The 18871-nt window shown below is 36.2% G+C and overlaps 3 protein-coding genes across 3 annotated transcripts; 2 read left to right on the top strand and 1 right to left on the bottom strand.

Moving 5' to 3' along the window:
• The first annotated feature begins 1215 nt into the window (after positions 1–1215).
• Positions 1216–5799, top strand: LOC104704614 (chromatin assembly factor 1 subunit FAS1). The gene is made up of 11 exons (XM_087459167.1): positions 1216–2029; positions 2176–2275; positions 2358–2505; positions 2586–2709; positions 2842–3206; positions 3287–3607; positions 4123–4204; positions 4313–4450; positions 4720–5133; positions 5214–5351; positions 5458–5799. The coding sequence occupies exons 1-11, from the start codon at positions 1565–1567 to the stop codon at positions 5626–5628; spliced, it is 2466 nt and encodes an 821-aa protein (XP_087315293.1). The 5' UTR covers positions 1216–1564; the 3' UTR covers positions 5629–5799.
• Positions 5800–6915: 1116 nt separating this feature from the next.
• Positions 6916–10362, bottom strand: LOC104701139 (acyltransferase GLAUCE). Its single transcript, XM_010416780.3, has 2 exons — positions 9427–10362; positions 6916–8059 (listed from the first exon to the last, which is right to left on the bottom strand). Exons 1-2 carry the CDS (start codon positions 9886–9888, stop codon positions 7166–7168), a joined length of 1356 nt encoding a protein of 451 aa, XP_010415082.1. The 5' UTR covers positions 9889–10362; the 3' UTR covers positions 6916–7165.
• Positions 10363–14916: 4554 nt separating this feature from the next.
• LOC147941312 (uncharacterized) lies at positions 14917–17854 on the top strand. The gene is made up of 3 exons (XM_087458465.1): positions 14917–14928; positions 15023–17715; positions 17827–17854. The coding sequence occupies exons 1-3, from the start codon at positions 14917–14919 to the stop codon at positions 17852–17854; spliced, it is 2733 nt and encodes a 910-aa protein (XP_087314591.1).
• Positions 17855–18871: the final 1017 nt, after the last annotated feature.

Below are 18871 nucleotides of genomic sequence, written 5' to 3'. Positions count from 1 at the left end.
GAAAACAAAGCATTCACGCCCCATAACGATTCGAAGACACGACCTTTGAGTTTTGTACCAGCATGTAACTAGTAAGACAAAATTTTCATTCAAATATAATATAAAAATAAATGTATATATATGGATACTACCCGAATAGGTACTTCTTTGAAATTCAGGAAGTTTTCCATGAAATTCAGGAAGTTTTCCATGAACTTCATAGAAATTTAGAAATATACAAAATCAAACCATTGGTCATATATATATATATACATCTCTCGCTCCTTTCCTCCGCCTCTACCACCATTTATGCTGCCACGTCTCTTGCTCCTTTCCTCCACCTCTCACCACCATCTCCGTAGTTGTTCCTCTTCCTCTTCCATGATCATGACAAAAGTCTTCGATCCACCAACTCCAGCAAATCTATAAACCGTACCAGATTTTGTCATTATGTAATTAATACTCCTCAATTTGATATGTCCCTCTTCAAAGGCCAAATCGAGATAGATGACTAGCCAACGTCGGAACAAGCTGAGACGATGATGACAATATATTCCTTGTGTGTTGATTCGATTTGAGAGGACCACAGTCACGGAGAGTCTCGTCGTGAGTTCAGAGTAAGGTTGAGTTTTTCTTGCGACGGTGGAGGTCATAGCGGTTAAAGTGGTGGAGTACGGTGAAGAGAATAAACAAATCGTTTATGTTTTTCTTCCAAAAATTGATGAGCATGAACTAAGAAATGAAGATCTCATATGAAAAGATTGAACACAAGTTTTGTTGGAGAAATCTAAAATCGTGAATATGATTCTACCACCATCTTCTTTGACATAGCGGCGGAGACGACGACCAAGCCATCAGAGCAGCTTAATTGAGTTGAGACGTAAGGAATGTAAACACTTTGACATATTTATGCCATGTCAGCAGAGTTAAGTATATAACACAGAAGCATAATCACTCGTTTTCGAAATTAAAAACGAAATTTCTATTGTTTATATAAAAAATGTTACATTTGGAAAAGTTGAATGGGTGTGCTAATTTTGGAATAAAAATATAAAGTATGTAGTGGTATATTTATGTATGTAATTTTTCAATAAATTCATGGAGGCATCGTGTCATTGTTTCCTACCCAAAAAAATATCTCCGTCTTGATGGGCCGAAAGAAACAAAATTAAGCCCATATATAAATGAGCTTCGCAATCTCTCTAAAACATAAGTGGCGCCAAACCTTAAAAATTTGCATCTGAGTCATTTGGAGGCAAACCCATCCGTCAAATCCTTGGCGGGGAAATCAATGACTCCTCCATATTCCTTTGTTTTTTTTTTTTCTGTGTTAAGTTCGCCTTTAGTTTTTATTTTTTTCCCTTTTTTTTTTTCAAAACCATTCATCTTCCCACTCCTCCACATTCTTCTTCTTCTTCTTCTTCTCCCAAAACCTAACAACTCAGAGACCAAAAAAGAAAAAAAAAAATCCAAAATCGCAAAAGTAAACACAAAACCTTTCTCTCTATCGATTTCTCAGATTCTGGATCTTGTTTCATTTTATTCACCTGGATTTATAGATTCCCAAAATTTCTAGGGTTTCGCGATGGAGGAAGTTACGCCGGTGAATGAAATCGAGAATCAGAAGACGCCGATTGAGCCGAAGAAGTCGTCAAATAAGCGGAAGAGAGAACCTGCGGCGATTGAGAATCTGACTTCTGAGGAGAAAGAAGCTCAGATCTCGTCGTTGAATCGAGAGATGAAAGGGCTTTTTGATTATTTTCGTGAAATGATGGACGATGAGAGTAAGAGAACAGATCTGTTTTCTAGGTTTAGTGATTGTTCGTCTGTGAATTCTATGGTTGCTTTGTTGATGGAGGAGATGAGTTTGCCGTTGTCGAAGCTTGTCGATGAGATTTACTTGAAATTGAAGGAGAAGATTGAAACTGTTACTTTGGTAGCTGTGAAGAGTGCTGTTGTTTCTGTCGGTCAGAGAGTGAGTTATGGTTTGCCTAACGCAGATGCTGATGTTTTGGAGGATGATTCTGAATCTTGTCTCTGGTGCTGGGAGGTAATTTTTAATTTTCGATTGGTAGTTTTTAGCTTATTGTTCTTGCTTCTGTGTGGGTTTTGATCTTTGAATCTTGATAGAAATGGTAACTTTTAGTGTGGTGATATCATTTAATGTTGAGATGTTATGTTTATTTGATGTTATAGACGAGAGATTTGAAAATGATGCCGAGTTCTGTTCGTGGATTGCTTAAAGTTCGACGGACCTGTAGGAAGAAGATTCATGAAAGGATTACAGCAGTTTCTGGTAAATGTCTTATCTGTTTGATGATTCTTATTGGCTGTTTGTATAAGATGTGAGGACTTAAGCCTTGTGTGTTGTGTTTTAGCAATGTTAGCTGCATTACAAAGAGGAGAAACTGAAAAGTCGTGTAGATCTAATCTGAGCAAAGCTGCTGAAAAGCTTGGTAAAATACTGACTGAGGTGGATATACGATCATTTATGGATAACATGTTGCAGAAGAACAGCGCAGAGATGTAAGCATCTTATTTTAGTGTACTTGGGTTATATTTATTTCTTGTTTTTATCTGACTCGGTTATTGTGTTGATCGTTAAGGGCTGAGAAAGACTCAAAGCGAGAAGGGAAGCTGCTTCTTAAACAATTGGAGAAAAGTAGATGTGAAGCTGAGAAGGAAAAGAAGAGAGTGGAACGTCAAGTATTGAAAGAGAGATTGCAACAGGTAAGCAGATAGTTTTCTTCATTGTCTTCTGGAATTCTTGTCTGATGATGCTTATTCTCTTTTGGTCATCTTGGATGGTGTTATTTGTTTCCAAATTCTGACTTCTGACTGAGCATTTGTTTGCTGTGCCAGGAAAAAGAGCAGAAGCTAATGCAGAAAGCAATTATTGATGAAAATAATAAAGAAAAGGAAGAGACTGAGTCAAGAAAACGGTTAAAGAAACAGCAAGATGAGTCGGAGAAGGAGCAGAAGCGTAGAGAAAAGGAACAAGCCGAGCTAAAAAAGCAACTTCAAGTACAAAAACAAGCATCAATCATGGAGCGGTTTCTTAAAAAGAGCAAAGACAGTTCAATAACCCAACCTAAGCTTCCTTCCAGTGAAATAACTGCTCAGGAACCTTCATGTGCAAAACCTGAGAATGAAAGTGGAACAGTTATTCAGGCCATTGACAATGCCTTTTCAACAACTTGTGAAGCTACACTTGATGATATTCGCAGGTATGACAGTGGTTTTCCTTGGTGATTTATCTGTAAGGTGTCACTTTGGATATTGTGATCTGAGTTGTATTTCTTTGTAGGGAACACTTTGCTTCTTGGCGACAGTTGGGTCATTCGCTCTCCAGTACGAAAAAGCATTGGGGTATGCGTAGACAACCTAAGAGTGAACTGTTTCCGAAACTAAAACTATCTACAAATAGGGGAGCAACATCTGACGGTGAACCGAACATGGAGAAGCAAGTGGATGGATGTGAAGAGAAAAACTTTGATGGTATATCTTCCATTGGGCAGTGTGAGTCTTCGTCATCTGATCGTAAGAAGAAGTCCAGGAGGGCCAAGCAGTTGTTACAATTTGATAAAAGCTGCAGACCAGGCTTTTATGGTATCTGGCCTAGCCAAAGGTTAGTACTTAATTTTGAAAACTTTCATTCCCACAGTAAGCTAAGATAAGATAGATTGTAAGTTAGTTTTGTTAATATATGTGAAGCCTTGACTAATTCAAAGCTTTCTTATGAGTTTGTGTGTTACTGCTTTTTCATTTCTGCTTTTTTGCATAACATGTTTCACTGAAAAAGTCATGAAGTTTATCTCAGCTATGTGACTACTTTATTGTGGTGTTTAATAGAGCATGATAAAAAAGCCTCTGAAGTAAACATACTCCTGCTCTACCCTTTTATGTTCCTTTGTACAGGCTGATCCTTAAATTAACTAAACATCGTCTATCTTAGATCTGTGGTTAATATTGTCTGATGCATTTCAGTTTGGATTGAACATTGTAGTGAACACAGGTAACGTAGAGAACGTTTTTCAGTGATTCTGCTAGAGTTACTAGGAATATCAAGGAGGAGATAACTAGTGTTCACTCTCTAAGTTTGCTTACAATGGTACTGAGGGTTCTTCTTTTTAACATTTGCAGTCAAGTTGTGGGGCCACGTCGTCCTCTGAAAAAGGATCCAGAATTGGATTATGAAGTTGATAGTGATGAAGAATGGGAAGAGGTAGTTTTATTGATATCAGTACTTGGTTTTGGATATAATTATTTTGTTACAACCCAAAAAAAACTCACCAAAAAAATCCTTGGGTAATAAATTGCTTTTTGTTCACAGGAAGAAGCAGGTGAAAGCCTTTCAGATTGTGAGAAAGATGAAGAGGAAAGTTTGGAAGAAGGATGTTCAAAGGCTGATGATGAAGATGATAGTGAAGATGACTTTATGGTGCCTGATGGATATCTCTCAGAAGATGAGGTAACAAAAGCAATTTTTAGTTAACTCGTCATACATTCTTCTAAATCTAGGTTGACAATCTGGGAATCTATATAGCAAAATGTGTATTTCTCTGGAGGTTCCAATCTGTTAGCCAATTCAACTCATATTCCTCATTCATCTAATATATTAATAATACCTGGTTTTGTTCAAAGCATGTCCCATTCTTGTGAAGGGGGTTTGTTAACTATAGGCAGCTAGGCTTCATATAACAAATGTGAAGTTGCTTATGTAAACTTTGGTTCTCTCAGGGGGTCCAAGTGGATAGAATGGACATTGATTCGTCTGAGCAGGATGCAAGTACGCCATCATCTAAGCAAGATCAAGAAAGTCAAGAGTTTTGCGCGTTACTCCAACAACAAAAACATCTGCAAAGTTTAACTGACCATGCTCTGAGGAAAACGCAGCCACTGATCATATGTAACCTAACGCATGAGAAGGTCCCTCTCTTAGCCTCTAAAGATCTAGAAGGGACACAAAAAGTGGAACAGATATGTCTGCGAGCTCTCATGGTGCGAGCATTCCCTTGGACGTCTCTCATCGAGATATCGATCAATGACATAGAAGATGAGGATGAGGAAACTGGCAAGTCATCTTGTAGTCAGAGCACACCTCCATCTAATTCAAAAGCAAAGTCCATACCAGACTCGGATTTAATTACAGTTGTAAGTAGATTTCTCCATATAAATAACATGTATTTTTTTTATATACTGCTACCCAGCTCTAACAATAATTTGGCGTCCAGGTATCAACTATTCAATCATGCCCTCAAGGTATCAATAGAGTGGTTGAAACATTACAACAGAAGTTTCCTGATGTACCAAAGACCAAGCTAAGACAAAAAGTGCGTGAAATATCAGATTTCGAGGATAGCCGTTGGCAGGTTAGTTCTACTTCTACATTATACTTTGATCTTCTCTTCAACAATTTGCAATCATGTCTTGAGACAGAGTTGCTTATACTCCTGACACCTTTTGTTTAATAAACAGGTAAAGAAAGAAGTATTGACAAAGCTTGGATTATCACCGTCACCAGATAAAGGCGGTAAGAGACCAAAAATGATATCTACATTCTTCTCAAAACGCTGTTTGCCTCCATCCACAAAGCCACAACCTGCCGCAGTCCAAGAGGCACAGAGATTAGAAAACGAGAATGCTTAGGTCTCTTCACTGTTTCCATATTTTTTTGGTTACATCCCTCAACTTAGCTATATCCTTTTTTTTTTTTTTGCTTCTTGTGGATACAAATGTATGATGCAATAACATCGGAAAGTGTTTAGTTGAGGGAATGTTTTGTTCAAGTAAAAGTCTATAAATCTACCTTATTTTTCATTTCGAACCACTCCTACACTTTGGATATTACAATATCTTGTACGCTTTCATTAGAACAGTTTAATTGTTATAAATAAAGTAGCAGCAATAGCAAAGTGAAGGGAATTTCCTTTTCAACCGTATTATCAAATATCATAATGTGTTTTATAATTGTGAAGTAGTAAGATAAAGCAATAGAATTGCAAAGTGGAGCCATGAAGTCAGCAGAGTATCGTCAAACCAGTGTTGAAACTTGATCATCTCCTTGGAAGGCAAAGCAGCCAAGACCTAAACACTGTTGTTATCCATCGATGTCTGGATACAGCAAAACTATGCTTTCTGTCGATTCACAACGGGACAGTTAACACCACCAAGATTATGGTTACATACTTACATTTTTGTTTTCGTTAATTTTAGAGATTTAAGTTTTATGTACTGTTTAAAGAGGAAAAATAAGTTAATATTGAAAACTTACAAGTTTGACAGTCATGTAAAACACTTATGATAATTTCGATTTCTTTAGTATGTAGCTAAGTCTTTGGGCATAGATGCAAAGCTGAAACAAGTTATGCTATGATAATAGCACAAAAGGGTATGGTAGTGCACAATATTTATATAGTATATATATACATACTACGTCGACACATTTAATAGATGTACACAACTCATTGCATTAAGTTGGGAGTTGGCAATGCCATGGTGTTGTGCTCACTGCTCAACGCCATCAATTACGATTCTCCTTTTTCATCTTTTAATTCCCCCATATTAGCATTGATTTTCGTAGTGGTCTGAATGTCCCCATTTTAATTCCACCTATACTTGACTCTTTGTTTGTGATAAATGTTTTGACCGATCTTGAATAGATTGGAAAGGAGAGGTTACTTTGTATGGTCGATGATGTTTGATTTGTATGAGTTAGTCGGTAGATCTATAAGCAGCGATGGGATAAGTCTCATAGGTTTCCATCTTTCTTTTTTTGGTTACATCCCTTAGCTAAATTGTTTTCTGCTTCTTGTGGATACAAACAAATGTATGAATGCATGACATCACAAAAGTGTTTTAGATGAGGGAATGATAGGAAGCAACTTGAGTGACGTGCCGTGGCAATGAAATCGTCTCTCTAAAATCTATGAGCAATATGAAATCGTCTCTATATATATCCATTTCCAATCACCCTTATATTTTTGGAGATTATATAGTGTACAATAGCTTTTGTGTTTTCATTACATAGCTTTAGTACTTAAAACGTAAAAGAAAAAGAAAATACAAGAAAGATACGTTTGGTTGTCCTGAACTTGAAGTTCACATTTCAATCGTATTATCCATAATGTGTTTATAATGTAAAGTATAAAATAAAGCATTAGCAATGCAAAGTGAAGCCAGGAAATCAGCAAAGCGTGTCTTCAAACCAGTGCTGAAACTTGGTCATCTCCTTAGAAGGCAAAGCAGCCAAGACATAAACACCTTTGCTATCTCCATCGATGTCTGGAAACAGCAAAACTATGTCTTTCCGATGATACACAACAGGACAGCTATACTTAGGCTTTCCCCAAGGATACTCAACCTCTGCGAAACCTAGCTTCCACCACGAAGAAACCAAAACTTCTCCATGTGGAAACCCTTTGTACAACTCTCCCCAATCTATAGCAGACCGCGCGTACTCATCAGTTATCCTCTTCGCCCCTTCTCCTACAATTTCCACAATCCTACCAAACGGCTCTTCGAGCAACGCCTTGCATTTCGCCTTTGCGTAAGCCGTTAAAACCGCGTTTCCAGTGTAGGACGGTGGAAGCTCAGGGTTCAGCCTCCCTCTAATGTCCACTGCGTAAAGAATCGTTGATTCTCTTTCAAGATTAGCTTCTTCTTCTTCTTTTTCTGATGTTACAGAGAGTGCCTTGCACCTCCAGACCAAAGCCGTGACAACGTTGAACCCCGACACGCGAACATAACCACTACTAGTCTCCGAGGCTCTCTCCTTGAGCTTATTGATTTGATCAGAGGATAGCTTGAAGATTTTGAAGTCTAAGTGCTGTGAAGTGGCTTCGAAGACTGTTGTTGTCTCACAGTCTTGGAACTTAACCAGCTCGTGGTGTGGGAATGTGACACTTGGTGGCGTACGAGCCTTGAGAAGAGTACGGTCGTTGCATGGAGGTGTTGATAAGGGCTTCTCACTCAGTAGAGATGCTAAGTTCTCGAGGAATGTTTTGAAACTAAGTCCATCGAACGTTGTATGGTTTGTTGAGATTCCCATTGCAAACCCACCGCACTTGAATGATGTCATCTGCCCAAATTTAAATAGTAAGTACATACATGATATACATGATACATCTAACGTCTCCATGGCATGATAAACACAACTTCAAGGACCAAACTTGAGAAAACTTAATTTTGAATCACTTATGGGTACCCCTATATATTGTCGTTAATTCTCTGTTTAACATAAGAACTATATATGGCTAGTATAATAATAATATACATACTGCGACACATTCAAAAGATGTGTAGATAATGACTACTTACTACCTTATACGTTCATGATTAACATTGAGTAAAAAAAATTCATTAGAAAGCGATTACATGAAATAATGTGACAGAGACAGAGTTATGTCTCATTAATTTAGATTGCTTTATGTTTGGTAGATTCAATAAATGAGCACACAAAAAAACCAGCGTTTTCACTTCACGCGGAACAAGTAGATTTATGTTACAATCATATACTATTATAAAGTTTAATTAATACTAACCACCAACAACTATTCAAATTTGATGTGAAGAAAAGAAAACACTAAACCGGTTTTTTATTTTGAAATAATGAACATTTTTCACTTGCTTCGATTGTTTACAATGCTCAAGTGTAGACTGAAAATGTATGCCTAGTTTATATATAAGTAATATAACTAAGAATAGTAATAAATAACAAGAAAATATATGTGTCAGTATTGTGTACATTGGAAGGATCTGAAACTTATTTGGCATATTTTATCGGTAGGCGAAACTGAGACATGTTCGAGTATATATATATATTTATATACATGTCACATGTTACTTTGTGATTTCATGTTTCGTTATACTTTTTTTTTTTTTTTTACAAACTCATGTTTCGTTATACTTATACATGACATATGGTGTACATATTATAATCATGGTGTACATATAGTCTGAGTAGGATGGGTGATTTACTTAAAGATCTGAAGAATGTTTTATTTGAGTCAGTGTTTGTGGTTATAATTTTCAGTAAATAGAAGAAGAAAAATATTCCATAATGCTGGGACTTAAACTAGATTATGTACTATTTCGAAGAATAATATAATAGCCAACAAAATTAAGAATAAAAAATTCACAATTTTTTTTTAAATTTTTGTTTAACTTATTTAACTTCTACATATTCATTATTTAGAATAATTACTATTGAAAATAGTATAAAACATATTCATAGTTATACTCATACATGATAATTTTATTTCACACCAAATTCCGAATTAATCTATAAATTGTGTGGAAGATGCGAAGATGTGAATCTATTTACCATTTAATACGTCTATATACTAGACGATTATGCAAAGAGAAAAAAAAAAAAGAAACTTGTGATCTTAATTAGTTTAAGGATCCTTTTGAAACAAAAAGTTGGAAAGCAAAGGGTTGGGTTACCTGAAAGGCAAACAAGGGTTGGTCATCTTTAGGCAAACTCTGAAGCTGACTTGTAACCAATTGAGCAAAAGCTGGATTTGGATAAACCAAATCTCCAAGTTCCTCCAACGTGTACTCACTCGCCGCCGTCACAAAGCCAGCTCCGGCACCGTTACAGTCAACATCCAGCCGTCCAGAGCTAGGATCCACGCGGAGTCTCCCGGCCAAAAACTCGTAAGCGTCCATGGCTTTCACCAACGCCTTTCTCAGCTTCTCCGACACAATCTCCGGAGGAAAATCTTTGTTTGGTCGGAAGAAATGAACTGTTTGGACGTCAAAGTTGAGAATTTGGTCGACGTTGGACAAGAACATGGATTTCTTCTCACTTGTTTCTTCAGATGGGAAAATGAGTGTTGATTCTTTGATCGTCACCTTGAGATCTTGAAGAAGCAATGGTGGTGATTCTTGGTACAAAGAACCCATTTTGAACAATCTCTTTCTCTCTCTCTCTCTGATCTAATTAGGTTTTGAGTGAAGCTTGTGATTTGAGTTTTGTGACTTAATCTATATTATATAGACTAACACATAGTGAATGACGTTTTTTTATCCTACCTTTATGATTATATATGTACGTGTATCTTATAGTATGAAATAATCCTTGGAGAGTAATATTGATCCTAAAATAAATATGATGTTTTCAATACAAATATATTGTGTCGTTTTTTTTTAATATCGGTTTTATGACTATTTTACATGTAAATTAGAGAATGAAATAATACATAGAGAGTATAATACTGATCCCACAATAAATTAAAGGTGCCTTTTTTAATAAATAAGAGATTTGGTACGAAAGTCACAAGAACAAAACCAAGCATTTTCTTGCTACGTCGACGCCGGTTTTAATTTATCAAGTCACACTCACATGAAAACGTTCTTCTTTAAAAACAAAAAAAGGTTGTAACCGTTGTATTATTGTGTTGTGTTTATAGATATGGGAGAAGTGATGGGGCTGCCTTGGTGGGTGTGAGTAGGGTTGGTGAATTTATTTTAAGGATTTTGATTGGAGAGGTTTGACATGTCGGTGTTAGCTACATAATTGCATGTGATCGGCCCATTTTGAGTTGATTGATGTTTGCCAAACTTTAACTTATCCGATATGATTTTTACATATTTGCAGCATCTCACTACACTACGGTTAATATATATATATATATGATCCTAACACGTTGGTAAATCGTAAGTTGTAGAACATTTTGTACCCATTAGTCGTAGTTGTAAATAACGCTTTGAAAACCTATGGAGGTGTAACGAAGAAACTACAATGACTTTAACTTTATATGTGGATCTAAGGCTTGCCGTACGCCCGTACGTAAAGCCACCGTCTTGTATCGACTTTCTAATAAATCACTAAAAAGACTGAGAGTTTAGACTTAATACTTTTTAAGGGTAAACTTTTTTCTTCAAAAGTGTAATTAATTAGTAGATCACATCAATCGCGGTATGCGTGAGTTCGTGAGACCGGACAGAGGTCTCAACTTTGCCTTCACCCTGAGAAAGCTAAGAGAGACGCACGTTGTGTCTTGATGGCGTTGACACTTGACAGCCACCAAAATCTGTTCCGGTTTATTATTTACAGTCGCATTTCAACTAATTAATGTAACTCCTTCCAAAACCACTAGTATCACTGCGGTACGTAAAGCCGTGGATCTTGCATATTCGCTGGTACTATTGCTTCGAGGCTCTGCTTTCGTAAGATGCGATCCTCCCCTTAGCAGCTAGATTTCTTTTTATCTATTTTGTATCTGTTTGACCCCGCGTAAAAACTCAAGGCCTTACTCATTTTTGAAAAGCCCTTGTTAAAATTTACAAGGAAAAAAAAAATGTTGCCGCTACTACGTCACTCAAATTCTTTGCAGATGGTTTTGATATGCTTTGATTGTCTAGTTAATTACAAAAAGTTTTAAAAGCATTACAGAGTATCATTTTATTTATTTTTCCTATGGTTTTACCTATCACCGATTTTTTTTCATAGCATTTCTAAATTTTGAGTGGTTGTAATGTTAATAGCTAGTTGTGTATGATTTCCATGTAATGGGTTCATTGTTGACCATATGCAATTCACACTGAATTTGGAAAATCTATTAAATCAATATATTAAAAATTAAATATATCTTAAAATTTATATATGATATAGTCATATAGTTGTTTATAAAGACGGTCGAATCTACTTGGACTCATCCCTGTTGTATGCAACAAAACGAAAGTGTACCAAAGTTATTAGCTAGCCCTCGTTAGAAAGGTTCTCAAGGCATTGTGTCATTTCAAACTCGTGTTTATAGGAGCTTTGAGTAATGGCATGCAGGTGTAGCGTGGTAAATCAAAAACTGTGACTTGAGTAGGATAGATTACGATACACGAACTTTTCTCATTAATAAGAGAGAAACACACACAGTCAGAATATGATTGGAGCAGTCCCCATATGAAAAATTAATGTGGACTACAAATAAGTGACTGGTCCCGATTTCTATATCATGGATTCATGGGTGGGATCGATTACTGAAAATAGGACAGACATATACAAAAATAACTTTTGATTAGCATTTGAAACTAATACTGAAGAAGTGATGATAAAACTTCTTCGCATATTAACTTCTCTATGCCTCTTTGATTTTATGAACTTTTTTCTTTGGGAAACAAAATATATAGTTCGTGACACTCTTACGTTGCTTCTCGAGGAGCTGACTCGTTATAAAGAGCTATATATAAGAATTTTCAAAGAAAATATTATAGTTGGCAATTGAAGAGGAATTTTAGTGGAGAGATCAGAGACCATGATTTGTAACGTATTAGTTTATGTTAGTATTTTCGTCCTGTAATCATTTGAGTTTTGACCCCGTAAGTTGCTTTATCATACTAGGGAAAAAAAATCCTACGCACGTTATATATATTAAAGTAGTAAAATATGTAATATTTTATAATTAAATATATATAAAAATATGATCGGCTAATTTAATTTCAATATTAGTTAATTTTTAGTTATTTATAGTCCATAGTTTCAAATCTTTAAAAACTAAACATTCACACAAAACAATACTGATGTGTAGTATTGAAAGTAAATTTTTATTTATTTAAACTGAATACAAGTTTATGGGAATTCTGTTATTTTTTTCGTAATAAATTATTTAATTTCATTACTGAAAGATATTTATATATAACCTCAAGAAATAAATGTGAAATTTTGATTTAAATTACAGAAGAAAAGAAAGTTAAATAAAAATTAAATGAAATCTAAAATAAATTAATTAGTAAAAAATAGATTTAATACTTAGTTAATTGTTGTTAGAAGAAATCGTTGATGCGTAGTAAATTTTAACATGATATAAGAAAACTTCATAACCATCACAAGTTTACCAATTAATCACATGATTTTTTCTTATATGAAATTAAATACAAATTTGTTTTTATAATAATTAAGTGAAAATACTTTTTCTTTGGTTGGTTAAAGATGAAAGTAATAGATCCAAATACTTGTAGCCTCACAAAAATACAATGATGTTTTTGAACTAATCCCCCACCAGCAACAATTTAATTCAACTCATCAAAACATTAGTGTCTTCTATTCTTTTTTTTTTTAGTGTTTTTTCTTCATAAACCAACCAAAACAAGGAAAAACTTAGTTATAGTAGTGGACCATATACTACCATCTTTGAAGAGACATATTGAAGATACAATTTATAATTTTGACATTTTTATAAAAGCAAGAAACTCATATACATAGTTCAAAAAAAAAGAAATCTTAACTCCTTTACCACATCACAAAAGCATAAGATGGAAAAAAAAATAGAGATTCTAAAATGCTAAAAATAAAATCCACATATCCAACTTAAAGACATGACCTTCCCAGTATGTGCCCAAGCACCTGAAAGTGCAGATGCCTTAACACTTCTCAATCCGGTAAACTATCACGGAAGGAAAAATGGAGAGATTCATCTCAACGATCCTCTTTCTATTGGAAAATTGCATGAGGCAGCACAAACTAACAGTGTAACTGCGTACAAGAAATACTCGAAACTTATAAATAAATTGAACAAATACTCGAAACATATAAATAAATTGAACAAGTAGAATAATTTACGCGGGCTCATGAAGTTCAAAAAAGCAAATGTATGAATTCCTCTAGATGAAGTAGTGCTTGCTAGTGAAATTGTTAAGCGGTTCTGCACTGGTGTAATGAGTTATGCACCAATATAAATAACACTCGAGGCGAACACAACATAACAATGGCCATGAACAAGCTTGGGAAAGTCAGATACATGTATATTTTGTTTTCTCTATCATTTTTGTATTCCCTTGTTCTTCTTTACTTAGTTGCCTACTATGGAAAAAGACTTTTAAATAAAAATACTTATATTATCATTACTTCCAACAGGACAATAAATAAAAATACTTATATTATCATTACTTCCAACGACACAATATTTAAATAAAAATTGAAATTACTTGTGCAAATGACATTAACAAATTCTAAGTTAGGCTTAATGATCAAACTATATGGGGACAAATTTGATGTTAATATAAAAAAGTTAGAGTAAAAATGATGTATTTAAAAGTTTAGAGCTTATAATAATGTTTTTTATATATAAAGTTGAAAATCATACTATAATCCTACTTCTAAAACATAACACCAAGTAAGTTTGTCAATTAAGCTAGTAAAATCAATTCTTCTAAGGCATGAGCATATTACATCCACATTCTCACTGATCTTGGCACTTTCTTCGAAGATGTAGATATGGTTTTAACAACATAATATGATTTGCTAGAAGTATAGGTTTTGATTTGAGTTGCAATAGAGAGTATTTTGATGTGATCCAATCTTCTTCTGTGCAAATGGATGGGCTATTGTTGGGCCTTAGTCTGTTTTCTTTGTCAGTTTTTTTTGTCTGGTAGGTTTTTTTTTTGGCCCATGTATGATATGATTTCATCAATAAAATTTACATTTGTGAAGAAAAAGAGAGAGTATTTCATGTGGGTTGTAATTTTTTTCTTTCAATGAAGTATTATTTATTGAATTGCTCAAATTCTACATATAATATTTGAATACTTTCACTAATTAATTATAAGATAAGTTGATTTTTGTTTATTTGTGAGGTTAAAATATGATTTAAGGAAAAAATCGAATATACTTTTTAACAAAAAAAAATTAATAACTTATTTTTGTTTAAAGCGAAGAAAAAAAAAGGGTGAATGTCACTCAAACCCACTTTGGGTGTGAGTTCTGTCACAAAAACCCACTTTCCACTCATGGTATACTTTTCCAAGTTTTTTGCTTATGTGTCCACTTTTCTTTTACATTTTTGCCCTTACTAACAACTTACCTCTCTTCTTAAAAGTTACCTTACTTACCTATCTTTGTTCTCCACCGTTGGATGTATTCTCCTTGTTAGATTTGAAGATTGTTTGTGGATAGGAGACATAAGTTGAATGTAGGGTTTGTGTCCCCGTGAACGAAACATGGCTGCGCAGGTAGGGTTTACGTTGTGTGGATAGGGTCGTATTAATGCAACTCTGTTTGATGTTCGTGGATGGGTGTGATATCTTCCTTTGATTTGTGATGCAGGGTGAAGATCCGAGTTTTTGTGTGGTAATTTCCGGTAGCTGGAGCTGTTCTGACGACGGCGTTTGGGGATTCAAAGTTGACAATAAACTTCTCTCGCGTGTTGTTCCACTGTCTTCGACCACAACGTTAGGAGAGTTAGAAGTTTCTGTCGTTGGTGAATTCGGATTGGTGGAGAAGAAGGCTAATCTGAGTTACTGCATACCAACGTTTATGGATTTGACGACGGGGGTGAGGACGCCTCCGGTGGTTGTGACAACGAATTTAGGACTTCAGTATTATATTCAGATGCTTAGTCAGAACTGTGGGTTGAATTTATTTGTAACATTTGAGGATGTTAAGAAGAGAGGAATGGGTAACGACGCTGAGGTTTCCGATTGGAGAGAGCTAAGTCGGAAGAGACGTAGTTCGTGTTCTTCGTTTGGGCTTAGTAATAGCGGTAGTGAAGAAGGGTTTTTAGGGGAAGCCTCAATAGCCGGTTCGAAGCCATTTTCTTTTGAAACAAGCCAGGTTGATGAAGAATATATGGCTGAGTTGGCAGAAATAGAGGGAAAGATGAAGGGCAGTAAGGGTGTAGAAGATGGGGTTGGTCGTGGGATGACAAGTACACAATTAGGTTGTGTTGAAAAAATTGACGGTTTGGAAGATAGTTTTGAAGATGTAGACGAAGAAGAAGAATCTGTTTTAGCCGATGTAGCTGTGAGCCCAAGGAGCTATGATAAAGAGTTTTGGGGGAATTTCATTGGCGATCAGTTTGGTCGGGTGAACATGGTGGAGGTTATATGTAACACAAACTCCTGTTTTGATCACACTGTCTTAGTTAACGGAGCTGTTCCTTTAAAAGAGGAGAATAAAGTGAGGACAACTGGTGGTATGGAACAGGTTGGCGAATATGTTGATGTAACCACGTGGACAGGTGGTCGTGGTCAGGGAGTTTCAACTGCACTGGATGGTCGCAGGCTAGAAGATATAGATGACGAGGAGTTTGAAATTCCTCCTCTGTTTGACGACACAGATTATCTTAGTTCTGAAATACCGGATCTTGATTATGAGGATGATGGGAAAGGTATCTATAAGGGTAAGGTTTTTGCCAATAAAGAGGATTGCCAGATAGCTTTAGCTATATACGCCATCAAGAACATGTTTCACTTCACGCAGACGACGACCAAGAAAGAGTCGTTTGTAGTTAGTTGTTCTGGAGATAGGTGTGACTGGAGGGTACTAGCTTGTGAAATGAAAGAATCCGGGTACTATGTGATCAGGAAAGCTAATCTAGAACACACATGCCCAATAGAGACTAGGTCCAATTACCAAAAGAAAGCGACCTCGAAGGTGATTGCAGCAGTGTACAAGTCGAAGTTCAGTGATCCTACTAAAGGACCGGCACCTTTCGATCTCCAGCAGATGCTATTAGAAGAATTGAGGGTCGATGCGTCCTACCGCAAATGTCATAGGGCAAAGGGGAAGGCTTTGGAAGGAATATTTGGTCCTGATGATGAGTCTTACGAGGATCTTCCCTGTTATCACCATGTTTTAAAAGAAGCGAATCCTGGTACTATAACCGATATTAAAACTGAAGTGGTTGAAGATGGTAGAGAAAGGTTTTTGTATATGTTTTTGGCTTTTGGGGCTTTCATAGAAGGTTTTAAGAAGCTTAGGCGTGTTATTGTTGTGGATGGGACTCATTTGAATGGGAAGTATAATGGAGTTCTTTTGACCGCGAGTGGACAAGATGGTAATTTCCAGGTGTTTCCGCTTGCTTTTGCTGTTGTGGACAGTGAGAACGAAGACTCATGGACTTGGTTTTTTGAGAAATTAGAACGAATCGTTGCTGATAGTAAGAGCCTGACCATAATTTCAGATAGGTGCCCGTCAATATACACCGCCAAGAAGAGGGTGTTTCCTTTGTCACATCATGGAGCTTGCATAGTACATCTAGCCCAGAATGTTAATGCGAAGTTTCATAGTAAAGGACTTGCAAAACTTGTGACAAATGCAGCGTTTGCCTATAAGGTAACTGGTTACCTCGAAATCTACAGACAAATCAAAGCTAAAAACGCCAAATGTGCTGCTTTTCTGGATAAAATTGGAGCTGCTCATTGGAGTAGGGCTTATTTTCAAGGGAACCGTTACAATTTGATGACATCCAACATTGCAGAGTCTTTAAACCATGTGTTAGGAAAGGGTAGATCCTGTCATATTATTGAACTACTTAAGTACATTCGTGCGATGTTAAGTAGGTGGTTTAGTGCGAGGCGCAAGAAAGCTGAGACGCATGTAGGGTTGACTACGCCGGAGGTAGATAAACAGATGCAGAAGAGCGTGGTTGGTGTTTGTGGTAGCAAAGTAGGCAGTCTATCTAGTTGGAGTTATGAAGTGGTTGGTTTATTGAATAGAAAGCATCATGTTTTGCTTGATATGAAGCAGTGTTCTTGTAAGCAGTACGATAGGCTGAAAATACCATGCGGGCATGCATTGATAGCAGCTGATACGCACGGGATCCCTTATGGGACTTTGGTGGGTGACTGTTACAAGACAAAAACATGGAGAAGGACTTACGAAGGGATAATTAATCCTGAAATTGGTGATGCTGAAGTTCCTGTTGAAATAAAGAACCGTGTTTTATACCCTCCTAAGGCGCGACGTCCCGCTGGGCGTCCAAAAGAGAGTAGGATTCCTCAATTGGTGAATTTCGTGTAAGTGGGCTTAATTTGTGAGAAATCCTTTTTCAAATGTGTAGTTTTGGTATCCACATAAACATTTGTGTAACGTGCCACGTTTTTTTGGATATGTTATGTTGTTTGCAGAGTAATGGACTCGGGAAAACAAAAGTGAATCGTTGTGGTAGGTGCAAAGAGATTGGACACAATCGAACAAGTTGTTCGAACCTGTTGCCATGAGGATGAAGGTAGACAGTCTGGCGGTAGATTGGGAGAGCACTGTTTTTTGGGTTGTTCTTGGGGTGAAGCTAACCGGATTAGGAGCGGATAGTAGTCAATTGGAAGTGTCCAGATTTGTTGTTTTTTGTGGATGTAATTGGGAACACTGTTGCTTACATTGCTACCTTAGAAAATACATAAGGTATCCATTCCATCTTGTTTTAATGGATATGGTTTTATTTTGGGTAGTCAGTAACGGATTTTTTTGGTGTACTCTATTGGATTGTAATCGAAAAGAAAGGTTAGTAACCACGTTGTTAGTTTGTTATGGTTTGATGTGGAATTGAAAGTAAAATATTCTGAGGTTAGGATTTTAGTATCCACGCTTTAGTATCCACGTGGATTATATTATGCGGAAACGCAGACGTGATATAATCCATGTGGATATTAAAAATGTGGATTATATTATGTTGTTTGCAGAGTAATGGACTCGGGAAAACAAAAGTGAATCGTTGTGGTAGGTGCAAAGAGATTGGACACAATCGAACAAGTTGTTCGAACCCGTTGCCATGAGGATGAAGGTAGACAGTCTGGCGGTAGATTGGGAGAGCACTGTTTTTTGGGTTATTCTTGGGGTGGAGCTAACCGGATTAGGAGCGGATAGTAGTCAATTGGAAGTGTCCAGATTTGTTGTTTTTTGTGGATGTAATTGGGAACACTGTTGCTTACATTGCTACCTTAGAAAATACATAAGGTATCCATTCCATCTTGTTTTAATGGATATGGTTTTATTTTGGGTAGTCAGTAACGGATTTTTTTGGTGTACTCTATTGGATTGTAATCGAAAAGAAAGGTTAGTAACCACGTTGTTAGTTTGTTATGGTTTGATGTGGAATTGAAAGTAAAATATTCTGAGGTTAGGATTTTAGTATCCATGCTTTAGTATCCACGTGGATTATATTATGCGGAAACG

Source organism: Camelina sativa, chromosome 7 (genome assembly GCF_030686135.1).
Source record: "Camelina sativa cultivar CO46 ecotype springtype chromosome 7, ASM3068613v1".
NCBI lineage: Eukaryota > Viridiplantae > Streptophyta > Magnoliopsida > Brassicales > Brassicaceae > Camelina > Camelina sativa.
The sequence above is the reverse complement of the archived record's forward strand: the minus strand, read 5'-3'. Positions and strand labels throughout refer to the sequence as shown.

Bases quoted from the DNA above. Each gene is read 5' to 3' on its own strand.
- LOC104704614 (XM_087459167.1), top strand. From the start codon at position 1,565: ATGGAGGAAGTTACGCCGGTGAATGAAATCGAGAATCAGAAGACGCCG. The intron at 4,205-4,312 runs GTAGTTTTATTG...TTTTGTTCACAG, and splicing joins GTGATGAAGAATGGGAAGAG to GAAGAAGCAGGTGAAAGCCT. The intron at 5,352-5,457 runs GTTAGTTCTACT...TTTAATAAACAG, and splicing joins TCGAGGATAGCCGTTGGCAG to GTAAAGAAAGAAGTATTGAC.
- LOC104701139 (XM_010416780.3), bottom strand. From the start codon at position 9,888: ATGGGTTCTTTGTACCAAGAATCACCACCATTGCTTCTTCAAGATCTC. The intron at 8,060-9,426 runs GTAACCCAACCC...AAATTTGGGCAG, and splicing joins AACCCTTGTTTGCCTTTCAG to ATGACATCATTCAAGTGCGG.
- LOC147941312 (XM_087458465.1), top strand. The intron at 17,716-17,826 runs GTAAGTGGGCTT...TGTTGTTTGCAG, and splicing joins CCTCAATTGGTGAATTTCGT to AGTAATGGACTCGGGAAAAC.